The sequence below is a fragment of the Gambusia affinis genome, linkage group LG02, assembly GCF_019740435.1.
Source record: "Gambusia affinis linkage group LG02, SWU_Gaff_1.0, whole genome shotgun sequence".
In the NCBI taxonomy this organism is placed as follows: Eukaryota; Metazoa; Chordata; class Actinopteri; order Cyprinodontiformes; family Poeciliidae; genus Gambusia; species Gambusia affinis.
Window position 1 is genome coordinate 15826841 of NC_057869.1, and position 25907 is coordinate 15852747.

The 25907-nt window shown below is 37.5% G+C and overlaps 1 protein-coding gene across 4 annotated transcripts; it reads left to right on the forward strand.

Moving 5' to 3' along the window:
- The first annotated feature begins 407 nt into the window (after positions 1–407).
- On the forward strand, positions 408–23186 carry usp10 (ubiquitin specific peptidase 10). Of its 4 annotated transcripts, none has more exons than XM_044138949.1 (15): positions 408–712; positions 7289–7357; positions 7572–7617; positions 7982–8041; positions 10046–11272; positions 14090–14181; positions 14291–14400; positions 14507–14565; positions 14658–14761; positions 15126–15225; positions 16927–17107; positions 17789–17954; positions 18534–18678; positions 18825–18890; positions 20179–23186. In XM_044138949.1, the coding sequence occupies exons 1-15, from the start codon at positions 692–694 to the stop codon at positions 20364–20366; spliced, it is 2634 nt and encodes an 877-aa protein (XP_043994884.1). In that variant the 5' UTR covers positions 408–691; the 3' UTR covers positions 20367–23186. The 4 variants fall into 4 exon arrangements, with proteins under 4 accessions (XP_043994884.1, XP_043994892.1, XP_043994900.1 ...); XM_044138957.1 differs by having other exon boundaries at positions 10049–11272; XM_044138965.1 differs by lacking the exon at positions 7982–8041.
- The last annotated feature ends 2721 nt before the right edge of the window (positions 23187–25907 follow it).

Here is a 25907-nt window from a genome sequence, read left to right on the forward strand (position 1 = left end):
TTGTAAATAGCTTTGAAGGGATAATTCTGAAGATATTTTTTATGTGAAAAAGAACTAAAAAATCTATAAGTTTGAATCTAACTATCAGTCTAAACAGTTTGTGAAAGAGTAAAAGACACCTGTTTGGACAGGGTATCCAAACAGGTGTCCAGGTGTCTCTGTCCAAGGGTCCTACATCTTTTTAAATCCAGGCCTGACCTTGGGTGAATGTAAAATGCTGACTTGTCAACCTCAGGATAACATTTTTGCTAGTATTTGGTGAACGCACAATGTAAAATGAGCTCTTATTTTGTTTTCAAAACTTCTTTATTGTGTTCTAAATTTAATTACACCAACCTGTGTGTTTTTTCCAACTTTATACTATCCCTAACACTAGTCGTAAGTTATCAGTGACAAAACACTAAGCCTTTTATTTTGAAAGTTGGAGTGAACCATCACCGGAAGTATTTGGCGTTACTCTCAGGCTCATGCTGCCACTACAACCGACGAAAATGGCGGTGACGGCCAGGCGAGCAGCGTGAAGTGCTGATGCATTACATGGATCAAAAAACCCCGACCGCCAGTATATTGTTGGACAACTGACAATGACGTCGAAATAGAGCACCGTTTGTAGTTGTCATTACAAACCCATAAAACCTTCCCGGGGAAGTTTTCATCTCGTCGGCGGAGGAGTGAAAATCTCACCGGGAGCATGGCTTCTTCCAGCACTCAGGTAGCTAAGCTAGTTAGCTCTCTTTAGCCAGTGCAACAACAACAACTCCAGATGGATTTAGTGTTTATCGTTATATAGAGGCTTACAAATGTATTTTGTTTGTATTAGATTCGGAACAAATGCTTTAAGAGAGGATGTAATTTTTTTGTTAGTTTGGTGTTGTCATTTAAAACATTAAAGTAGTCGTGTCATTGAAATTGTTAGTACAGAAAAGTGCTTGCTAATGCCCCCACCCCCTCCCCCCCAAATCCCCTCCAGCCTCATTGAAACACAAGCAGCATGGCAACGCTGGCTAACAGGCCCCATGTTCCTCCATTCAAATGAGCCAGCGGTGGTCTTGGCTGCTGCTTTAAAAGATATGACATCCATTTTAGCTGAATGGGACACAAACGCATGGAATCTCAACACAGAGTTATTTTATTGTTAAATCTTTTAATTGTCAGCAGTTATTTATTAGGAGAAAAGTGACCGAAAATTGCTGCGTGTTTGCATGGCCCACCTGCTCAGTACTGACACGGGCCTTGTTCTGTGTTTTATTTTTCTAAACATTCACACTTCATAAATTTTTATATATGTTTTATTTTTACTTCAGTTAAACAGTCTTTTCTCATATTATGTTGCATGCCAGTTCTTGCTGTTTCTTTATCGTAAGCGTGATGAAACATCTTCGATCACATTTAGCTGTTAGCTAGCTAACATATTTGCACAGGTGGTGTGCTGTCAGCTCCCTAGCTAAATGCTGTGCGACAGCGTGGGCTTCGCCTTCTCAGCTATTTATCCTAGAAGGAAATATACTGAAGCTAGATCAAACTTATACGAATCTGTATGTGTTGCAAAGCAAACACTCTGTAAGTGATCTGTCTTAGATAGTGACTTGGCAAGTTTGGAGATATTACTGTGGAAGCTAGTCGTCATGTGAGAAGGCCCATTTTGAGAAATGCAGCCAGTTACTTGCAGAGTCTGAAGTTTGTGTACCTATTGAATATTTTGTTATTCTGACAGCGATGTAAATTAAAAAGCTGAGTTTTTCTGTTGAGTTTTCAACAATTGAGTAGCACATAAACTGAACAGCATTATGGAGGGAAGGAAGAAAAAACTTAATCGGAGACTGAATTTGTGCATGCTTTCACTTCTTTTCCTTCCCCCAAATCTAAGGCTTTCAATTGGATAACTGTTTAGTGAAGTGAAAGTTAAACATAAACTCTCCTTTCTGCTTTTGTGTAGTTGCTCTGTAAAATTATTTGCCAATCTTGCACACACTGATACACACAGAAAGTTTATTGCCTCATAGGAATGACATGGATTGCCTAACAGAAGTGTTTAAATGATTAATATTAGACAGCAAATATTAGCCATGTCATTCCCTCTAATTAATTGGCAACCATAAGTATTGCTCTATCCAATTATTTGTATACATAAATCAAGAGAAATATTTCTGACTAAGTGATTTGAAAACATCACACATTTCTTTGTGAACAAATAAAAACAGTTTAAAGGTTACCTAAAATGAGATGCTGGAGGTTTGATGGTTTTAGATTTGGAAGGGATTGTTGACGATGTTATGCTTTTTTGTGTTCTGTGAGGAAAAAGGTAAACGCATTGGTTTACAAGTGACCAAACGAGAGGCAGAACAAGATCTACTGCACCAGCAGCAAACAAGCCTCAACGTTTGGGATGAAACTTAGCAAACAGGTCATGCTGGAAAGTCTGAACAATACATTTTAGCTCAGGTTGATTAAATCAGTTTTAGTTAAGCTTACTACAATTTATCTTTATGGATTGTCTTGCAAAAAAGAGCTAGACAAAGGTTCAAATTCTTAATTATTTGTGACAGACACTTATGACATGTTTTACAAGTTATGTTGAATAATGTTTAGTTAAATTAGTTTTGTTTTCTTTTTAAAACGGTCTCTAGTGGAAAAAAACCTAACATATCATTACCTTTAATGCTTATTGGTTTAACTTTAGCTTGTAGACAGCTCAGCATGTACTCTCTCTGCAGCTATGACATGTTGTGGTTTTGTGCTTCCTTACTTTTAAAAACTATGGATTCCAATTAGGTGACACATAGCTGTGGCTTATTTACATCAGCTAATCCTTACAACATCATTTGAATTAGTTTGTTTTTCTTTTAGATATTTTTCATTTATGAATACTCACTGCATCAGTATGTTACCCAAAGCTAATCACATTATATGCGACACAAAATGAGCTTCAATTAATCATCTTCAACTCTTAGTCCTCAAATTTTTTTCAGACTATCAAGTTTTAAAGACTAGTTATGTATTTGTATGTTGTCTGAAAGGTAGTTAACAGATCAAATTATTCACATTTTACTCTATAGGTTTAAGAGATTTTGGGATTTTTTTGTGTTTTTAATTTTAAATTAAAGTAATTTTTTTAAAGAAATAGTGGGCTTTTTTAATAGTTTCTAAACCAAGTTTCTTATTGTGTAGGTCATTTAGTGTAATCGGGAATATTTCACTGGTGAGATGAGACACAATGGTGTGAAAAGCTCAGTCTGGTCAGTTCTGTAGTAATTGTTCTTGACAAACATTAGTAGTTTTGGATTCAATATTTGATACATTATTGTTCTGTTGTCACTCAAGAATTGTAGTCATCTGGTTGTTGGAGGAAAACATTTCAGTTCTATTGGAAGCAAGCTTGATTCTGTTTTAGCAGTGAAAGAAGTTTCTTTCCTACCAAAGATTTTTTTTTGCCATCCTTCTGTTTCTTTAATGCCTGAACTTTTAAAACAGTTTCACCAAGTTTCAATACATAGCAGAACTTAATAAAGTTCTCTGTATGTTCCATCCTCCTATAAACCGATCATTATTTGTGCTGCTAAAATTATAGCAATTGATATGTTGTTGTAAGCCACAGTTTATGGCTTGTTTACAGAAAGAAGCAAAGCAACATTCTTTCTGTTGTGAGCGAATGAGCCGTCCTGAGACCGTTGGATAACAGCTGGCTGTTTGTCACTTGGACTGCCATTTCAGCAATGTGGGCCCTCGCGTGGGGGGCGGGTTTTGCAAAGAGTTACATTTGCTTGAGCTGCACTTTCTTTTCTCTGTGTCTCCCCTTTTGACGTTTCACAGTTTATTGCCGTGGGAGGATTAAGGGCATGGTTAGTGAGTTCACCTGTTCTTAGTTGCTTTGTTTCCCCATGTCCACTTGGTCATTTCAATTACCAGATTGTATTGTTTCCTCCTAAAGTTATGGGGATGATCTGTAAAGGAATTAACACAAGTTAAATACCTGTGCAATAAATGATGAGATTAAAATGTTCATGTTACAATAATAGAAAATGATATAGTGAAAGGATTTTGTTGGGTAGGCATTTATTTTTCCTCTTAATCTGTAGCTTCCTAAAGCTTTATGGCTGAACTTTCAAAGCTTTTTTAAATATATAAATATATTTTTTGTGCAATAATCTTAGTGCTTATCTCTCACCTTTAGTGGTTTGGATTCCGTTTGCAGAAAACTGGTTGAATCTTGTTAATGTACTTTATGCTTAACACAATTTTAAAAGTAGGCCAAATCTATTAAAATGTCAATCAGACTCTTATTTTTCGTGTAGTTTGAAGTTGCTGGTCTGTGTGACCAAAGTTTTCTTTGGTTGTACTCACTAAAAAGTACTGCCCCTCCCCCACATGTTGCTATGTACTTTCATCTAGATGTATTTAAATTTAGAAAAACAGTCATGGTTTCTAAAATAAGATGACTACCTTCTCTCTTAATTAAGGTCGCACTAAGGCCTGTCTCGATAAACAATAAATCAATTAATCGTGCGACAAATTAAAACTATCGACCTCATTTTAATTATTGGCTTTATTGTTTCCTGCGCCCTTTTCCTCTTTCTGTTGATGACACTAAATGAAGAAAGGCTCAACTCCAGTGCTCTTCACTGACCTCTTCCTTTCTCATTTCCTTAGTGTAATGTCTGGCGCACCCAGCGATCTTAGAGTTGTCGGCCCATTTTCAAAACACATTAGCCGACAGAAATCCTAGGTATAACGGTTCGATCGATCCTGCCGTGTGGTGTCCAACAATGGGCACTAAATAATGGCTACAAGTCCAGTTAACTAATTTTAAAACCAGGCATTAATCAATGCTTTACTACGATCTACCTGCAACGCAGGTGGCTCAAGTGTCAGCGTAACGTCCTGACTGAATGAAAATTATTAGAACCGATTTATGTCACGAAGAACAGCTTAAAAGTTACCGGGTTCATCAACTGCGTAGCAATTTCGCTCCAACTCCCCCCTTCGTCATTTCTATATTCTTTGCACAAAATGTTTTATAAACATTAATGTTATTTCCACATATCATCTCCAATGTCTGCTGGATTTCGGATTGTGTCTTGTCAGCTGTTTGGGATTCCCCTCTGTAATTTCCCCTCAGAAAGCACTTCAGATTGGCTACCTGTCACATTCAACAGGCTGCTTAAGCTCCCAGTCGGGGAAAACCCCTGATTTAGATCAGAGTGGCCACGATGATCGACCGTAACACACCACACACTACAGGATGATCGGTTACAAAATCGTAAGCGACAATCTTCGAACATCAACGTAGGTGTGAACTAACATGTAGTGTGAACTATTGCATCAGGTAGTCGATGTGTCCATCTTCTTTATTTAAATCTAATGATTACTGAAGGGCAATATGGTAAACAGACTTCATAATCTGCACTCTTTTGGTTGAATGCAGTATTTATTTACACTTTGGCTTTATGTTGCTTAGTTTTTATTCAAGTACATTTTTGTTAATGGAGACTAAGAATCAATTTTATTTTTGTTTTTGGTTGTTTTGTTTATTTTATCAGTTCCAGTGTTGGGTGTTCTTTTGAAAATAAAGTGTATCTATCTATGGCAGAAAATCACATGCATTATTATGTCATTTGCACTAAATCAGTGTACAAAGGTCTTCAAACAACTGAATTTCAAAAATAGATATTGTGTTTTTCAGTGTGTCATTTGGTTGCTTTATGCTTTTTGCAGCAAAAGCAATAATTGTTGCTTTTCTGTTTAAAACCAATTCCGTCATATTATACTTTAATTATAGAACCCAATTCAGGAACAACATGAAACTGAGATCATACAATGAGAATTTAATCTCAGCCTATTCCTAATGACATTGTTACTCAACTAATGACATTACTTAAGTAGAAGAAGAGTGGTTGTGTTGCAACATGTCCAGAGGTTTGTTGGTCTAAAGCACCAAATCTTATTTGAATTGATTGTTTGAGCTGTTTTTCAAACAGGCACTTAAGTTGAAACATTATCTGCTTAAAGGTGCTTCACATTTCCCAATTTCACATTATTGAGAAATCCTTTGAAAATAGTCAGCAGTAAATCTGATTACCTACACTCTCTTGGCTGTAATGTTATTGGTATTACATGTAGTGACAAAGTTGATATAAACAGCAATAATATGGTCACCTAAGCTTAAAGTATTTTTGTATATTTGTTTATTGGTTGATCCATGCTGGGGTAACTGTCTGTTTGGATGTTATATCTTTGTTCTAATAATTTTTTGTGAGAATCGTTCTGTAGTTGGTCAAAGTTAGCACATGTTGCTAAATACCACGCGATTATTCTAGATGGCAAGAAACTAAATTTAACTAACTAGAAATATATGCTTTTATACACAGTATGGCCTAAAATATTGTTAATATTCCTCTAAAGCTGAACATTAAATGCTTAAACGCCATCACTTGATATCAGCTTATTCAACAAGACTTTATCTTGTGTATCCTGTAGTTGTGCCTGAAGCATAACTGGGTCAAAGGTGGTTTCAGTATTAGGGTAACCAATCTCCCATGCAACTGCTGAAAACCAACACATAATTTCTGTTATCCTCATCAATGGTGTCATTGATTACGTTCAGTGACACTTTGAAGGTTTGTAAAGTAATTGAATCTTGTGCATTTCTGAGAAAATCACAAGTTTGTCATTTACAAGCAAGCAGCCCTGATGTTATCTTTACTGACTGCTGATTCATCGTGTAATTATTGACAGTGTGTTGCTGTTGTAAAGTATTTGGTGAAATATCCTTTGTTATATCCAGTAGAACACATTTCGCGTCCGAAGAGATTTGTCTGAAAATTTTTCTGCAAAAAGTCAATAAATTGACCCAGAATCCCATCTTTCGCCTGTTTAAGAGACGAGTTTGTTCTGATGGTGGCTCATCTGGAGTCTGTTTGATCCGGGTTCATGGTTTATGTATAAGACTGTGACTCATCATTTTATGATTTGATTTACCTTTGCGTAAGAAACGACTTCAGGTTTTACTGAATGATGACAGACTATGTAACAATCTAATTACCTGATATTAAGCATTAGCAATTCAAGTGATTCCTAGTTACTAGGGCTGAAATTACCAGATGGTTTGCAAATTATATTGAATTGATATTTTAAACATCCCTCCTGTCCTGTTTTAAGAATTGAATAAACTTGTGTTTTTTTTTTTTTTTGTTTTTTTTCTTAATTAGTCAATTTAGATTTTTGCTACAAATATGTTTAGATAACGGGATATAAATCTTAACTAATGGTTGCATTGATTTTTCTTCCACAGTATATCTTTGGGGAGTTCAGCCCTGATGAGATCAATCAGTTTTTTGTGACTCCTCGATTTTATGTTGAGGTAAGAACAAATAACTTGTTTTAATTTAATGTTTAAATTGTGCATGATTTAAAATGAGTACCATTTACTTCAATTGCAATGATATTGTAATAACTGTTGATGTAATTTATAATTAGCATTTTCTTATCTGCTACTAGTTTTTTCTGTCATATGCAAAATATTTTTGAACTCCTTTGATTTCCTTTTAATTCACATTTTGCTTTACTTTTTACAGCTTCCTCCATTCAATGACAAAGTTCAGTGTGTTAGTCAGTCTTCAGGTATGTACTTTTCATATAATAGTTGATGTTTATATATATTTTTCTTGGAAGTTGCAGGATCTAACTATTTACCCCATAGTAAAAAGTTTTCCTTCTTTTAGCTTCAAATGTATGTTTATGTTTGTTTAAGATTGAAGCTCGGGCTTCATGATTTATTTCTTGATTTTGTACGTCCAATACTCGTAGTCTGGAGTAGATTGTCAATAGTTGGAAATAATAATCATTCAATAATTTTTAGCAGAAACAGTTTATTTCTAGACGTTTTGAACCACCAAATTAAAAATGTTACAGCAGCCACCTTTATTTCAACGCTGACCATTTGCACATAACATTTGCCTCATCTTGATTTGTATTGATGATTTAGGAAGTTACTGCACTCCTGCTGTGCCATTTATTATGGAGTCTATGGGACTGCAGGTTTGCGGTGAGTTAAAAGGGCTCACACCCTGTGGCTTGACTGGTTGTTGTACGTTGTATGTAAGAACTAAAAGTCCACGTTTCAAAAACTGGTGGCTTTCTAAACTGTGCATCTTTATCCTTTCTCTTGCCTGTTGGTAAACTCTGTAGAGCTTTGCATGCTCAAGATACCTTAAGTATCTTCTGTTGCATTTAATGCATTTTTGCACCACCGCAGGGCTCCAGATTGACTGAAATAAAATTGAACTTTGATATGATTTAACAATCACAGCTTGTTTACTAAGGGCATAGTGATGGTTTCTGGCGATGCTAACATTCGTCTGGAAAGGAATCCCTGAATTCTTACAGTTTTACAACTGAATGCAGTTTACTCTGATGAAGAATGATTCAACACTAACTGAATATCCTCTAATCCTTACAGAGAAGGTATCTGCTCTTTAATGCCCTCTTAACTCTTGCAAAATATTAATTTATATTTAGTGACCTACAAGCTGATGAGTCACTTGAATAAGTTTCTGATTTGCTTTTACTAATTTTTCCTGTTTATATTCACCCTTGCACCTCTTGCTGCACAATGATTCTTATTTGCAGGAAAGTTGTTTGTGCATTATGTACAGTTACTTAAAAACTGTTTTACATTGCTGCTTGAGTTTGTGTTTTTTGAAAATGCTGTTTAGAAGTATTTAAAGACTCAATGTACTTTTTAAATGCGCTTTTTTTCCAAAATATTTTTTTTCTTTCTGCACCCAACAAGTTAGATATTGAAAAGATTACTCCAGCATAATTTCATTGTGTTTAAATTAAGCAAACAATAAGGTCATTAAGTACCCATAATAACTTTGTGGAGGGTACTGCGTCTATGGAACATATAAGGAATCCACACATAGATGAACATGTTATCCCTAAATAGTCTGTAAATTTCCTATTAACCTTAAAGTTGTTGTGATATGTAACATTTTATAATTACTTCAGAAATTGTATATCCTAATTATCATTTTCACCTTCTGAGGTTGATGTTTTTTTTCTTTTTTTACCTTTCCAATGCATGCTGAGCTTTGGATGTTAGTAGGTTATAGAGGACTAGTCTATAAACAAAACACAAGAATAAATAGAAATATCCATTTATTTTCCCACAGTGGTGAAATACCAGTACACTCTTAATGAGGGAGACCCTCAAAACCTCTGGATTTAGCCAAGCTGGTTTAAAGTTTTCATGTATCGATATACAAGACATATCTATTGAAACAAACAAAAATGTTTCTCGCTGGAGCCAACACCATTAGCAAGAGCTAATGCAATATCAAAATAAACTGGAAGACAAGGGACAGATGTTTAAAGTGACAGTGAAACATTTTAGTAGCAAGTCATTGTAGCACACCATTCTAATATATTTGAGATGGGGCTGGACAATATGGTTGAAAAACTTAGCACGATATAAGTATTTCATATCAGTCTGTCAATAATTATAGATTTTATTTTGTTTTTAATATCTGAAATATTAAAAAAATATATTTTTGTTTTTAATAAACCAAAATATTTTGTTAAATATTTTAATTTAAAAAAATTTAACAAACAGGCACTTCACCTGTGTCTGTCGTGGCACGACTTCTCCTGTTTTATCCACAGTTTTCACACCATGCTGCTGTTTTATTTTTCAGCAGTTATGAGGTATGGTGGCAAAAATTCAAATTGCTGCTATTAACTCAGCAAGTTGGTAACCAAAGAGTGAGTGAGTTTGTTGATTCCACCAACCTGGATTAGCTGGGCGTGAGAGGTTGGGCAGCTAAAGACTTTCCTCTGCCTACATATTGAATAGTCTAGCAGATGTATCATTGATTGATATTGGTCACGTGTCTGTTGCTATATATATTGTTACTTTTTTTTGTCCAGCCTTAATTTGATTTAGGGGTTGAAGAAATATATATATATATTTCAAATAGCAATAGAGAAAGTATCTTTTTGACAAACTAATAATGATGATTTGTATTATTAATTGATATGTTTCCTGCAGCAGAAGACTATCAGCACATTGAGTTTGGGGTGGACGAGGTGATGGATTCCAAGCCGGTTAGAGCAAGCGACCCTTTGTACAGGGTGTCGAGCAACCTCAACCCACAGGCTCCGGAGTTCATCCTGGGCTGCCAGGCGGCTCCGAAGGCTCAGCAGGCGGCCCCTCCGGTGGCTGACGTCCCTGACGGAAGCCATTTCAACTCACTGGACGGGCCAGACTCTGAGGTGTCAGCCCTGGACAATCACCAGTCCTGCCAGGACATGGACGGACTCCCCGGCAGCCTGGGACAGCGAGAGAGAAAGAAAAAGAAAAAGCGGCCGCCTGGGTACTACAACTACCTGGACCCATCAGCTGGTGAAAGCGCCAGCAGCGGTGTTGCAGCTGATGGTGCTCTGGAAACGGCACTGGTGAATGGACACGCACTTGGAGGCTCACACCACAGTTCTGAGGATGTGGACAGTAAGGCATTGTCAGCAGATGAACTTGGCACCCCTGGACCTGCTTCCAATGCAACATCAACAGCATCTGTGTTTGCCCCCACATCCACTGCCTATCAGAGGACTTGTGATAGCCCTGAGGACTCTTCTTTAGACTTAACAGGTGGAGCTGCCTCTTTATCTGACAGTAACAATGCAACTTCCTCCTCTTCATCCTCCTCTCAAAGCAGAGAGATGACGGAGGGATCAAGGACTGCAGATCAGCAGCTGGATCATTTGGCTGCACAGAGCCCTGAACTGTCAGACGCTCCACACAGCCCCCACTCCAAATCTCCTCTTCCTCCCTCAGCTCTTGCAGCCGCCCCCTCCGCCTTGACTTCCACTACGACTACTGAACTAGAGGGAACTCGGGCAGCAGACACCGGAGTGGCCAATGGGCTAGAAGAGCCCAGTACTCCTGTCAGTTCAGATGGACACAAAGAAGACTGTGACAGTGGGGAGCAGGGCCAGGCTCTCAGCCCAGACTCTGTGACCCAGCCTTTAGTAACAGAGCAGGCGAGCTCTCCTGCAGTTGCTGCTGCTCCCACTGCCAATCTTCCCAAATCCTGGGCTAGCCTGTTCCACAACTCAAAGCCTCTGCCTGGCAGCCCTCAGGCCTTTGTAGAGGTGAAAAATATTGTGGAAGCTGCTTCCCCATCCCCTGCAATGCCAGAGGAACCTGAAAAGGTTGGGGAGATTAAAGAAGGTCCTGTCCATGTATCGGAAGACCCAATGGCCCCAAAACTTGCAGGTATTTTGTGTAAGGAAAAAAGAGAGAGGGAAAAAAAACAGTTCTCCTTGTTCCATATTCTTTACCTTAATATTCTGCATATTTGTTACAGTCCAGTTCTTCCCTAGCTTCTTTGAAATGATGTAAAATCTGACTGTAGATGAGGATACTAACTGGTTTCTCTCAGAATCTGCATTTTAATTTAAATCTGAGGTGAAATTACTATGCCACAACTAAAGAAATGAACACTAGATGGCAGCACTGTCAGCTGCATCTTTTTTAGATAAGTCATGAGTTATATTTGTATCCCAGTTTGGTCAGTAGAAGTAGGTCAGGAGTTCCTTCTGGGCCTCACCCTGTGAGAATAGGAGAGCAAGGTGGATAAATTCTCGGTGGTCTGAGAATTTATCCTGGTAGCGTTTTGTCCAATTATCGTAAACACTTTTTTTTTTAAACTGTTTGTCTCTGTGGCATTTATTGTAGCACTAAACTATAGATTAGTTTCAGGTTCTTTAGATGCAACTGGATGTAATTAATGGGTAATTAAAAATGATTTCTGAAACAATATCCAATATTTCTTTATGGCCAGTAGCTGATATTTACCAGTATTTATATTATGTATATTTTCCTACTTTTTAAAGAGTTTAAAAATACAACCACAGCGCTGAAATTGCTTCTTTGTTTCAGTTGAGCTCTCCATAATCATGCATGGCTTCACTATCAGTCACATACAGGGCCAACCCCCTCCTGAAACACAAACAGCAGCAAGGCGGACATAAAAAATTGATTATTAACATCGGGCCATATCAATAAAGACTTGTTAAAGAATAACTTAACATTGGTCAATACAGAAGCTGGTGCCAGTATTTTGTGCATCTCTTGTAGCAAAGTAATCTGGTCTGTAGGAAGCTTTATTGACCCAAATAAGAATGTTTGGTTTGCAGACAACAATCCAGTGCACTTAATAGAAACACATTCAATGACACTGCTCTGCCATTATTACGCTGTGATGGACTTTATTTATTTATTTATTTTTAAGATTTTCTCTTATGAAAGTCAATTATAAGCAATTGCAGTCTGAAAATATCTACATTGTCTTAATTAAATCCAAACTAATAATGGGGAATTTAGCTGCTATCTAGTTATTTTGGAACGCAGAGTTAATATTCTTGAAGTTTGTCCCTCGAATTTAGTTGAACGGGTATCTGGAGAAATTCACTCAAGCAGTGAAGACAGAGATCTGGTCAGTGCAAATATATTTTGCTACACTTCTGTTAACTGTCTCTCTTGTGGAAGAGCAACCAGAGTCTGGATGTTGGGTTGCAATAGGGTCTGATTAATTGCTGGAGCGAAACAACTACATCAGAGATTTTCAGTGTCCAGCAGCTCCTACTTATAGTAACAATATGTTTAACATGGAAATGTTTAATAAGTGGATGTATTGCCATCACATCTTTTTAATTATGCAGAGTGGGATTATCTTTGCTTTGCAGTCTTCGGTCTACAGCAAAGCGTTTTAAAACACTGGAGACATGTTGCATAAGGTCGATCATGACTTCATGTTGTTTTGTTTTTTTAGGGTTAAATTTTTGCAGACGTGTTACTGGTAATGGGATTAATAGCAGCTGGAACCCCTTGCATAAAGTTTGTTTTTATTACTTTGTCTTTTTGTTGTTTTTGTTTTACTCTGGGGGTGGGGGAAATCTGGTTGTAATTCCCCAACATGTAACCACAGACCAGCTGTTTGTAGACTTGATGCAGCTGGTTTAAATGTTACATAAATCCACAATTTACAACTTCAGGATGATTCAGCAAAGATTAGAAGATATGTCTTACTCCGCTGTAGGATACAGTTAGATTCACTTTGCCATTGTGTAGAGCTTAAGTTATAACAGATTAATTATAGATATGCACAATATATTAGCACTGGTATCAATCAGATTCAACATATCTGTATTTGTCCCATAAGAACAGCAGGGGTGAAATTATTAACTGATGTTTTATTTCCATCTTGTTGCTCTGTGTGTTTTGGGAGGAGGAAGGAACTGATGATGCGCCACAGGATAGTGTGGCTTTTAATACCGTGCAGCCCTAAAGTAAATACTTATAAATCACATAATCAATCTAGAACAGGCGTCTGAAAGTTTAACAGTCTAAAGGGAGCCACAAATGTTGAACTGAGTTTTGAAAAGACAGCTTTCATTTTTGATAATTATTTTACTGCAGGAAATTTCATGTAATCTCAAAAGATATAACTAAAAAAAAAAAAACTTATGACAAGAAAAAAAGATTTAAAAACACAACTGGTACTTTGTCATTCTGTTGTAGAAGTTCAATGCAATTCCATTGAAAAACTGGGAAATCTACTAAGATATGCATTTGTTAATATATCTTTTGAAAAACACTAATTATTTTTTAAAGAGCCACTGGTTGCAGACCCTGATTTAGAAAATTGTTATAGTTTTTTCCTTTTCATATATACTGTCTGGTGTGTTTATCACCAATTTCACCTTGACCATTGCTGATTTTAGTTTGTACATTTGTTGTAAAATCCATCCACGTTACCATGGAGGCTGTAATTCTTTTCAGTGACAGTCCTCCTTCCTAGGCGTGGTACAGAAAACTCTTGCTCTTGTTCAGATGGTCTCTCCTGTTGCTGTCGCCAGAGACAGGAATAAGAAAGGAGACATTTGTTTAAAAATGAAGATATTATTCCATTATTATTATGCAATTCTAACTTTACCTCCTGATCTGACAACATGAAGTTGAATGTATTAAGTTGGTTGTACATTTATGAAACTGCTTGCTGAAGAATATTGTCTCTGTTTGAATCCCCAGAAATTATTGAAAATGTGAAGTTGATACATAAACCAGTGTCTTTGCAGCCGAGGGGGCTGATCAACAAGGGGAACTGGTGCTATATCAATGCCGTATCCTTTCTCTACTTTTTTTTTTAAATGTCCATAGTTTTCTTTTAGCAGCATTGTTTTCTGTTTCTTGCTCTTCAGTCTGTTTATCTCCCTGACTCTGAGCTCTCAGACCCTTCAGGCCCTGATCGCCTGCCCACCCATGTATCACCTGATGAAGTCCATTCCTCTGCACAATGAAGCACAGAGAACATGCACCTCCACACCCATGATAGACAACTTGTAAGACAAGTCTTCTGCAAATTGAGTTTTCTGTGGTTTGTAAATGTCATCTTCTTTGAAGTCTCATTGTTTTTTGTTTTGTTTTTTACTTTAACGTCTCTGACAGTGTTAGGTTGGTGAATGAGTTCAACAACATGCCTGTGCCATCAAAAACCAAACAGCAAAGTAAGATTTTAACCAGTGCAAATGTAATGGTTGGGGATCATTTTGCATTCAGTATTGCTGATGTTTTCTTCCTCTATTCGGTGTATTTATAGCTGTTGGTGATAAGGTTGTAAAAGATATTCGGCCTGGCGTACCTTTTGAGCCAACGTACATCTACAAACTCCTCACTCTCATCAAGTCAAGCCTCTCTGAGAAGGTGAGATGAGCTGGATTTTGCTCTGCTGCATATTCACTGTGAAGCGATGTGTCAAGAGTTTGATTTTAATGATTACATTTTGTCTGGAACAGGCAGTACTGGCGGTTTTCTGTTGCAGACATAGTTTTTTGAAACTCTTGAAAATAGTCTTTATTACACAAGCTGACTCAAAATTCTCATCTTTTGATGCTTAACGACTCATCCTATGTCCACCTCCTATCTGTTTACCTCAACAAATTAGTGTGCTCACATTGTGGTTTTCATTATTTGAAATTTGTCAGCAAGTATTTTCAGTGTTTTTTTTTGTTGTTGTTGTTTTTTTTTAATGAATGATGGAGTCCTTAATTTACTTTTTACTTTTTAGGGCCGACAAGAGGACGCGGAGGAGTATCTGGGGTTTACCCTCAATGGACTTCACGAGGAGATGCTGGCATTGAAAAAGCTAATCCTGCCTCAGGAAGAGCGTAAGCAACTGTTGGCGCCTAACTTTTGAAGTTGGATCACAAGCTTGGAGAAATTAAAACAGCTTTGGTTTATTCACCTCGTTCTTGAAACATCATTACCAGTTTGAGTGTCCAGCTGAAAGCTGTATAACTTTTAGTATTCTGCATGAGGTGCATAAGATGTTACTGATCTGTTAGTTTGATGGTGTATTTAAAAGAAACAAAGCAGGATTCAGATAAATGATTTGTTTGTAACTTGATTGTGTTCTAGCTATAAAATATTAAATATAAAACACATTGCTGAGTTTTTTTTAAGTAAAGAAAGGTTACAAAGTTTAAGAAACTGCGCTTGATATTCTTGCATCGTCTTAAAAAGTTAGTCAGCGAATATAATTGATTTTTCAAGTTTTCCTAGTCTCAATTAATATGGGGCAGCATAGAAAAATACTTGAATAGAATTTAATGTATATTTTATTATTTGGAAATATTATTCTAATTTTATGGAAAATTACAAGTTGTTACATTTTTAGCTTTGTTTTGCCATGTTATGTTTTATGTTTATAATTTTGGGGTTTTGAGTTACTGACCGAACATACGTAAAAATCCACACTAATTTAAAAATACTAATAAACTGTTTATACCTTTTTGGTGTAAACATTTTTAAAGGTTTCTGGAAATATTGCAAATTTTATAATGGGTTCCAATAAAGGTTTATCCAAATCCCTCCACCTTCCAAAATAGAAAAAAGTCAAATGGTTTCTTACACCAGTCAATAACCAACTGGAAAATTATGTAATTTATCAAATTCCCCCCTTATTTTCTTGAAAGTGAGCGATTTTCTTCCAACCAAAGTTTCTGTACTTGAGCTTCATTTTGCTTCTCCAACATGGAGGTTAGAAAAATACTATGCAGATACAGCTGCAGTCTAGCACAGCATGCGTCATAAGTGCTTGGTCATTGGCAGTTTTTACTCTGTTTATGTATGATAATTCAATTTCAGTGAAGTTCCAGTTATTCATCTGTGAACAATGTTTCTTGTAAAGGCTCTCCCACTTCAGCACTTCGCTTTGAACATGTTGCATGTTCCAGCTTGTCTCTGCGTACCTCTTCTGTGTCTGAGCACATGCAGGGGAGGTCACATTGTAAAATTGATTTCTCACTTTGTCATTTAAAGGCTAAACAATACTTAGACTGTAATAGAAAACCCATATTCATGAGATCAATCAAACAGTTCTGCAGGCTATAATTACTAAGAATCGGTTTTCCTAACAGGGCATCACAGATTGCTAGTCTGGCATAATCATAGATTATAAACAAATTAAAGGTATATAGGGACTTGTGTCATGGATTTAAATATTGATCATTTTAAAAATACTTCATGAGGACCCAAAGTTTATGCCTGGGGTCAGATCAGGACATCCTTTTAGGAGCTGCATTCGTTTGAAAGGAAACTGGAATGAAAAAGGAAGTAAGAATAAGAAAAAGGTGAGCTAGAGTTCTCCCATGGAGCGTCCAAGCAAGGCATATGGTTTTGCTACTCTTACAGTTAACGCTGGGTTGAACGTTATAAAGACTTCAGGGCAACTTGTTTTCTTTTACTGTTAACATCTAATCAGGTGCCTGGTTTGTAATATTTAGAATTCCTCCGTGGGAATTAATAAAGCATCTCTTACGTGTTTTTAAAAAAAATAAATAAAAAATTTTTGCATTGTTTTCTTCCAGAAGCCCCCACACCCAACGGCCCGGAGTCGCAGCCAGGTGGTGAGGAAGATGGAGCCGAAAAGGAGGAAGAAGGGAGTGAGGACGAGTGGGAACAAGTGGGTCCCAGAAACAAGACTTCAGTCACACGTCAAGCTGACTTCATCCGCACACCTATCACTGATATTTTTGGTGGACACATCAGGTACATGAACATGTTAAGAAGCTTTTCTAATGTCTCAAACTTCTGATCTGTGCTCTGTGGTCTGGATCTGTAACATTCATGTTGGTTTTCACCTACACTCAGAGTGGTGTTACAAATTGCTTTTGCATCTCCAGCCTTTACTTTAAATCCTCCGTAGTTCTTTGTGGCGAGAAGTCTCGACAGCAAGACGTTAAGCTGCCCTCCACAAAACAAAAGTCTTAACTTTTGGACAAATTGGAAAGCGAAACTATCACTTTTGGCCACCCAAATGATATGTTCTGTATAGCTCTGGTCTAACACATTTTTTTACACTGTTTTACTACGTCTGAAAAGATTATTTTCTCAGAAATGGTTGTGTGGCCAAAGGGAGACAGAATTCAGGAGGGTTTTTGTCAGACGTACTTTGCACACCAACGCAGCTTGGCTGTAATCCACTGATTCTTTATTGCATCAGTGGGAGTAATTGGTTTGTCTTGAGTTGCTACAACACTTATTATTAAACTACTATCCACAAAATGTTTAAGCTACCATTAAAAAATGTTTTACCTTATAAATATCAGTATATCAGGAAGTGTTTGTAGTTTTAAGATGTTTTAAATAATGTCTTGCTCTTAAGATTTTCTACAACTAAACTTGTATTTATTTTGATGTAATGTGTGTCTTTTGGCATGTTCTTTACAGATCCGTGGTGTATCAGCAAAACTCTAAAGAGTCGGCCACTCTGCAGCCTTTCTTCACCCTGCAGCTCGACATCCAGTCTGATAAGATCCGCACAGTTCAGGAAGCTCTTGAAACGTTGGTGGCCCGGGAGTCGGTCCAAGGCTACACCTCCAAAACCAAACAAGAGGTAGATCCACAATACTGGGGTTTATAAAACACTTAACTTTTCACCTGTGTATTTGTACTAAATGAGGCACTTTGAAAAGTTGTCAACCCCTAGAAGAAAGTGGAATACTTTTTGTCACATCTTTAGTGTCCTGGTTTTCTTTGAGTTTTCTTTTACATATTTTCTAGTTGCTTTAAGCCTTTATGGATGTCTCAAGTACTGCTAAAAATGGAAACCCGAAAACACATTACTGCTTAACTAACTGATGGAGTGAACATCTGCATCACATCTGTTCACTGCACCACAGGCATCTTTATTGGTGTTTAAAGTTGTAAGCACCAAATGATAAACATTTTGGTCATTCTGGACTTGGTTAACTTTGATCCACAACTTGTCTGTATTGGTTCTTAAAAAAACACAGCATTGAGTGATTTATAACTCCCTTTTCTTATTCTCTACTTGAATCGTTTCTCTAAAAAAAAAAAAATCATCTTATTCTCTTAAGCTAGGTATCCTAGAATACCTTTAAAATTCAAGGATATAGTTTTTGTATTGTACACCACATGACTCCTTCATCTCTTTCTTTGTGTTTGTTGTCAGATTGAGGTCAGTCGGAGGGTAACTTTGGAAGAGCTGCCGCCTGTGCTTGTGCTCCACCTCAAGCGATTTGTCTTTGAAAAGACCGGAGGCTGCCAGAAACTAACAAAGAACATTGATTACCCCGTTGACCTGGAAATCAGCAAAGGTATGAATGGAGACACACTCTGCAAAGCTTCTGCTGACTTTAACGTTTCAACTTGAACCACAAGAATAATCCTAATTGAGGTTTATGCAATTATGTAAGCATCTTGGTCTAATCAGTAAATATTCCTACATTAACGTTGCTTTCAGATCTCTTATCCTCTGGAGTGCGGAGCAAAGTTTTGAAAGGCCAAAGAACTTACAGGCTCTTTGCAGGTTTGTTGGTTTTATTGTTTAGATCACATTGTTGTATTATTTGCAAAATGTTTTTCTTTAAGTCACTGCAGGAAGCAATATTTACTTCCACTCTATGATAACAATGTTTAAGTGTTTTCAGCCCCCATATAACTGTTGTTTGGAATCCTTCAAACAACAAATCCTGACAAGGTCATCAATAAGAGATACTGATATCTCTGTATCAGTGTGAACAATATTAAAATCACAGGGTACCTTCTGGAATTCAATATTTTCTGGCCATTATAGTCCATTTGTTATGAATTCACTTTTTATGTGAACACGTCTATCTTCAGAAATATAATGAGAAAGGTCAAGCACAATGTTAAAGGAGCGGTATTCTGTAAAATCAGCTATTTTGAGCCATACATCATGCTATAACGGTATTCTCTCATCAAAAGTATACTTGAAGTGTTGCCTTCATTATGGCAACACGTCTGAGAAATCTTTCAATCTCCCATGGCAATCATTGGGGTTTGTAAAACTCCTGGATGGACGTAGCACCACCACTGGTCAAAGCTCCTCCCTAGAGCTACAGTTTCTGAGCCGAGGTTCTGCCACAGAAAGAGCCCTCCCTGCCACTTCCCCACAGAACTCCTTCAGACTAGCAGCAGCAGCAAATGCAAAACGCTTACTGGAACTGCGAATCTGCTGTGCTCATTATATGAGCTATTTGTCAGTCCAATACTCCGACAAATACTTATAATAGAGAAATGTTGATAGGATTATGTGCTGAAGACGGAGTGCCGGAAAGAGCAGCTTCTTAAAGAGACAGAGGCCTAATTTCAAGGCGTTTAATTGTGAAGTCAAATTTCTTGACTTCCTGTTTTATTTCTACAGCATTTTTATAACAACTGAAGGTAATGCAATTTCTAGATTGTGCTACAAAATTATACTAGATAGCTGGAAAACACATAAATGAAAATTAGTGGAAACTGAGGATTAGATATTGAAATTGATTAAAAAAAATAGTTGTTTTGAATTGTGCAGCCCTACTAAAATATATCAAGTCCTTCTTATTTTTAGAAACACAAAAAAGGTGTTATCAATAGTTGATTAAACTGAAGAGGTTTAAAAATGAGCAAGTCTGATCATTTCTAATCATTGTATGACTTACAATTACATCATTTAATAATGCATAGTATTTGGAAGCTGTAGTTAAATGATGTATTTAAGCCTCATATGCTAACAACATTTTGTCCTGTTTTAAAAAAAACAAACAAACACCTGAACTAACCAACTAAAACTTGGATCTTGATGTTTCCCACAGTTGTTTACCACCATGGAAACAGTGCGACAGGCGGCCATTACACCACTGATGTCTTCCACATTGGTCTTAACGGCTGGCTGCGCATAGACGACCAGGCGGTGAAGGTCATCAACCAGTACCAGGTGTTGAAACAGACGGCCGAGCGCACCGCCTACCTGCTGTACTACCGCCGCGTCGACCTGCTGTAGACACCCATTCACGCCCCTCCACACACCCACACCCCCCCCCCTACACACACACACACACACACACACACACACACCACAAACATGCTCAAAATGCACTTGCTGACAATAAAGTGCTTCTGCATACAACACATAAACACACCAAACTAATGAACAGGAACACTGCCCGACTTGTTCTCTTGCAAGATTTTCCTCCTCTTTCCCTCCTGTCCCCGCTTTCCAGAGAACCAGCTTTTCCAGCGCCTTTTTCCCTCGTCACCTTCTTCTCTTTTTATTTTAAATTTTCAGAAGAAGAGAAGCAAGCTGCATTCACAAAGATTTCCCTGTGACTGCTCTCTCTTTTCTGTTCACCACTGCTGTTTTTTTTATTTTTTTCCGTCTTTTGTTTCACTTTTAAAGCAACAAGGAAGGACTGTTGAACAGACAGACAGGTGGGGGTTGAGGGTGCAGGTTGGGACCTGAGACTCTTCTTGGACTGAGCCCACAGCTTGGCTCTGATGGCGAACAGTGAACTCACACAGGAGGAACTATCAACCAATACGCTGCGAGTGGACTGCAGGAGAAATTCTCTTCAAATCTTTTCTTTTTTTTTTTTTAAGAAAATTACCTAAAATATCAGTGTTTGCCTTTTAGCAAAGAACTGTCGGCCTAATGGTTTTGCAGCAGTTTCAAAGCTTGCTGTTTGCCCTCATGCTTTGGAAAGGCCCAGCACCAGCAGTATCACCAGTCTCATTCTCCCCAACAACCAGATTGTGTTCTTCTTCAGCCGCCACCTCTTCCTCCTCTTCCATGTTCTCACTTTTATGATGCTTTTAAACCTAGGTACAACTTGAGCCATAAAAAGCAGAAAGAAATAAGAAAAAAAGAAGAGAGGTGGTGCTATGGATGGAAACAGCTTCCTTGTTTTTGAACGATCCTTGTTATGGGATTTGGGTTTAGATTTAGAATATTGTTGAAAGAATTTATTAATGCGCTTTAGAATTTAATAACAAATAAGCTTCTGTGCACAGAGAATAAACTGATGAATTCAATATGACAGGCGAATGCACATTTTGCAAATATTTAGACTGAGATGTATTAAAAAGAGCAAATTTAAAAAGAAGGAAAAACTGATCTGGTTGTCAGAAGACAGTTCAGGTTTTCAAGGACTGTTGCCAGTTCTTAAACGCTTCCCTGTTCTGGACAAGAAGCAAAATGATCAAGACAGATTCCACTGCAAAACCTGCCCTGTTGACTCTTTTTAAAAATTCCTTATGGGTTCTTTTTATTTGCTTGTCAGAGGTATCCACTTGTGTGCTTGGTTTGTACGTGTCGGTTTGAGCCACACAAATGCTACTTCCCACTCAACTGTGCTGTAAGTGGGGGCTCAGCGACGTTTTTCCCTCTCCATGTACAACTCTTAACATCACATCTCTGAGAGTCAAAGAAATCTGAGCTTTTTCGGGGGGCGGGGAGGGATTGTATTCTCCAGAGAATCAGTGAGTCGCTTTGGGAAATTTAGGACTACATCAGTGCTAAGTTTTGAATAGAGACCTTGGACATGCACACAAATGGAGATCATGGTTTTTTTTGTTGTTTGTTTTTTAATATGTTTTGGCTCTTGCTCATTTAACTGTGATGATTTTTTTTTTCTTTTTTTGGCTTTACTAAAATGTTTTTTTTCTTTCATTTTTGTCATTGATTAGATGTTGTACTGCTCTTGCTCCCTTTAGAAAAAAAAATGCTTGCATTGGAATTGGTGTTTTCAGAGAAATTAAAGTCTAAAGCACAACAAATAAAAAAAAAAAAAACTACTTTGCTTGATATTTATTTCCTTTTTTGTCTATTTTTTTTGTATTATTGTTTTCACTCCAAACCCATTTCATTCCAGCCACAAGCGTCATCTTCACAGACCAACACATCAAATATTGTTTCATGATTCTGGAATCCAAATGTTTCTTCTGTCTCATCTGGACTTAGTTTTGGACATCCATCAGTCTGTTTGGGTCAGACTGTTTTGATGTTTTTCAGAACCTTTGCTGCAGGGTAGCATGCATTTTCTGTCTTGCAGGGATGTGTGTGTTTGAGATGAGTTACCATGCCCTTTAATTTAGATATTACACACTTTATATTGACTAAATTTTAATCTTTACAAAAACTGTTGATTGGATTTTATTTCTGCTCTGCTCAATGTTCCGTTGTAGGTTATGAAGTCAAATCTTTCCAGGTAAACCAAAGGACAACATTATGCTGCCCCTACTGCCTTTCATCAACTTTATACTCTGACTTCCTTTCTTTTGCCTTGTCCTTTCGAGGTTCTGTGTGGTCTTAACTGCACACAGGAAGTGGCATGCTCTGTAAACGGTCGATCCATCTTTCACATAGTTCAGTTGTGCTGCTGGCTTTTATTTGTGCTGAAAATCGACACCGTTTTGTGTATTAACCCCCTTTTTTTTATTAAAAGAATGTGTCTCTGTGGGGACTTGAATTGGACATCTTGAATTTTTTGTTGTACACTTGTATCTTGGTGTCTTGTTGGCTGGTTAAGAAATGTGCTGGAGAAAGGCGTCTTTTTTTTTTTTTTTTCTTTTAAATGTCTGCTCTGAACACTTTAGTCTGCTGGGAACTGTTGGGGTCTTCATCCAGAAACAAATGCTGTTTATTAATTTGAAGCCTTCAGCATTCTATTTTGTTTATTGTTCAATAAAGGATTGTGCAAAAAGCAGTAAGCTAATCAAGTGTAGTCTGAAGAGTACCTGGCTTTCTTACTACAGAAACCCTTCTGCAGCTTCTAGACCTTGGACTGGCCAACACAATGTGCACAATAAACCAAAATGTTCTTGATTCTTGGTCTACCGCACATCTTTAATTACCTTCCTCCTGTATGCATGTGTGTGTGTGTGTGTGTGTGTGTAATTGTCCTTTGTTATACCTTCTCCTCCTGAAGTTGATCTGGCTGCTTCTCGGCCCGCAGTATTTGTTGAGCTTGTGGCTGAGCTCGGCTCGCTTTGCCGTAATGGGAAGCAGACCCATGACTGACAAATTTGCAAAGTAAGGCATTTCTGTGCTTACTTTGTGGTATTACTGCCTTACTATAGGTGTCCCCTCCATTTAGCTCTAGCTTCTGTCTAAAACTTGAACCAATTGTAGCATTTTTAACTTAAGGAAACACTCGTTTTCTTTTATGAGCCTACAGGCTTTGGAAGAAATTTGCATGTCGGACTCATGTTGATGTCCAAGCCTTGGTGGATGTAACGACTGTTCTTTCCTTCAGGCTCATTTCACACTCGTTTATTTTTTCCCTTAAAGATCCACTGGGAATTTACACGAATGCATCAATAAATCCACTGGGAATTTACACGAATGCATCACTTCTGATGGTATAGCTGGATTGTTCCAGTTATGAGGAAATATTAACATACAAGTGTAGTCCAGTACATTTGATCAGAAACATTTTTGATAAACCATTATATAGATATCTAAACCAATGTTTCCCAACATGGTACTCAAGGCACACTGACCTGAATGTATTAGATATTTTCCTGCTCTAAGCTGATTGCAGTTCAGCAAACTGTGTGTAATTGTCTGTTAATCAGCCATCAATTGAAATCAGCTGGGTTGAAGCAAGGAAACACCTAAATCTAGCAGGGCAGTGTGCCTCCAGGACCAGGCTTTGGGGAACACTGATCTAAACTCAAATGTGGTTGTCTTGATAATGTTCTAATGAACAGCTCGTTAGCAGGCCTTTGCCAAACTTGAAGGCACACTGAAGAGGTAATTCAAGGTGTTGGAGCTCAAATTTATGTCAAACCTGCAGGACGGTGAATCTACAGGACTAGATCTCTGGCTTAGGGGTCATCAGTTTACAGAGTTGCTAATATGAAGTCCAACATGCTTTTAATACCATTTGGCTAAACCTCTTATTTTCTGTGGGGTTTAGGTCGCGTATGTCTGTTGGCTAATCAAGCACAGTAATGATACCTTGACATTAAAGCAAATATCGGTAGTGTGGGTAGAGTCTCAAGTCCTGCAGAATAAAGTCAGCAGAGGGACACAGGAAGTAGTCTTTTTCTGAAGGACTGCTTCTCTGACTTTGGACTTGATAAAACTGGACATACACCAGCAGATGACATGGTACCTATAATCATGTCTGATTTTGGAAACCTTCACACTGGACTTCTGACATGTTGGATTTTGTAGTCCTCCCCTTCTCCAGTCTCCAAGATATTTTTTATTTATTTATTGGTTTTTATCTGAAAGAGGACTTTGGACCACCGTTTCTCCTCTGCTGCTTAAGATACTCTTGCCTTCTCTGGTTCAGAAGTGTCTCAAGACGAGTAAAGCAGTAAGTTACAGTCCATCTGCTAGAACAACTGCAGTTCATGTCTTCAGTGAAGAACCTGGCCAAAACTATTGAATGGCTTTGGTTTACAGCCCACAATCATACTGGTATATAAAACTGCCAGAAATATCTTCTTTGTAATGAAGATTCATGTCTGGTTATTGGACAGCGGCTAACAATTTAGAAAGCAGAAATATGATTTTATGCAATTTTTACCTGCAATTTCAGTTATTTTTACTGAGGTTGTGTACATGTGTCACGTAAGACTGATTTATTTTAGTTTTTCAGTCACACTGGTCAAACGTTTTTCCCCACCCTTGATTAATTTGTTTTATTTAATCTAGACATCTCCTTATATTGTAAGCTTTTTATATTCACTTTTTTTTCTATTACACACTACATGTTTATCTCTATATCCTGTAGTTAAAATATTTTACATGTGGCTCTCCTTGAGGTTTACTGATCTCTCAATCTGGTTTTCCACTGAAAGTTAAGGGCAAACATTTGCAGATTAGGATTTTGAGTTCAGGGCCGTTTTGAAGAGCAGTTCGACGTCTAAAACAAAGGAAGCTCGAATCAAACCCCAAACGGCCCTTTATCACAAAAACCACTCGTTTCACTGATCCGATCTCTCTCCAAAGTTTTTAAACATTTGATTGTTACAAACCTGCATGCCAGCACTGCCTTTAAATGGCTGTAATAGAAAGCTCTTTGTGGCGGAGGCTGATCTATAAAACAGAGCATTTGGATCCCAGCTTACTATGAAATGCTAAATAAACAAGACGACGCTTCAGTTGCGTAACCCTTCTAGTGTCTTCAGGGCAAAGTTGTGAATTTCCATTTGGCCTGGATTGAATTATTTATTGGGTCTGATGGAACTGAGAAGTGAATAACTGCTCTGAGAAAGAAAAGCACCATAAAATAAAGTTTTAAACCAAATTTTCTACAGCTGTCAAAACCTGCTAACTCAGGACTCTCATTTGCAAATTAAGGGGTTTTAGAGCTAAACAACTAAATAGGTCTGGTTGTTAAGAAATATTAACCAAATATCTAAACTGTTAACATGTTCCTGAAGTAATTTTTCCTGGACTTCTTACTTCCTCTGCATGGTCTGGTTATTTTCAGTCGTGTCCTCTGTCAGTTACAGGTATGCACAACATTTTTCTGTCACCAGGCCCTTTCGCAAGTGTTAAGCCCATCCAGCTCATATGTGTTTGGTTACT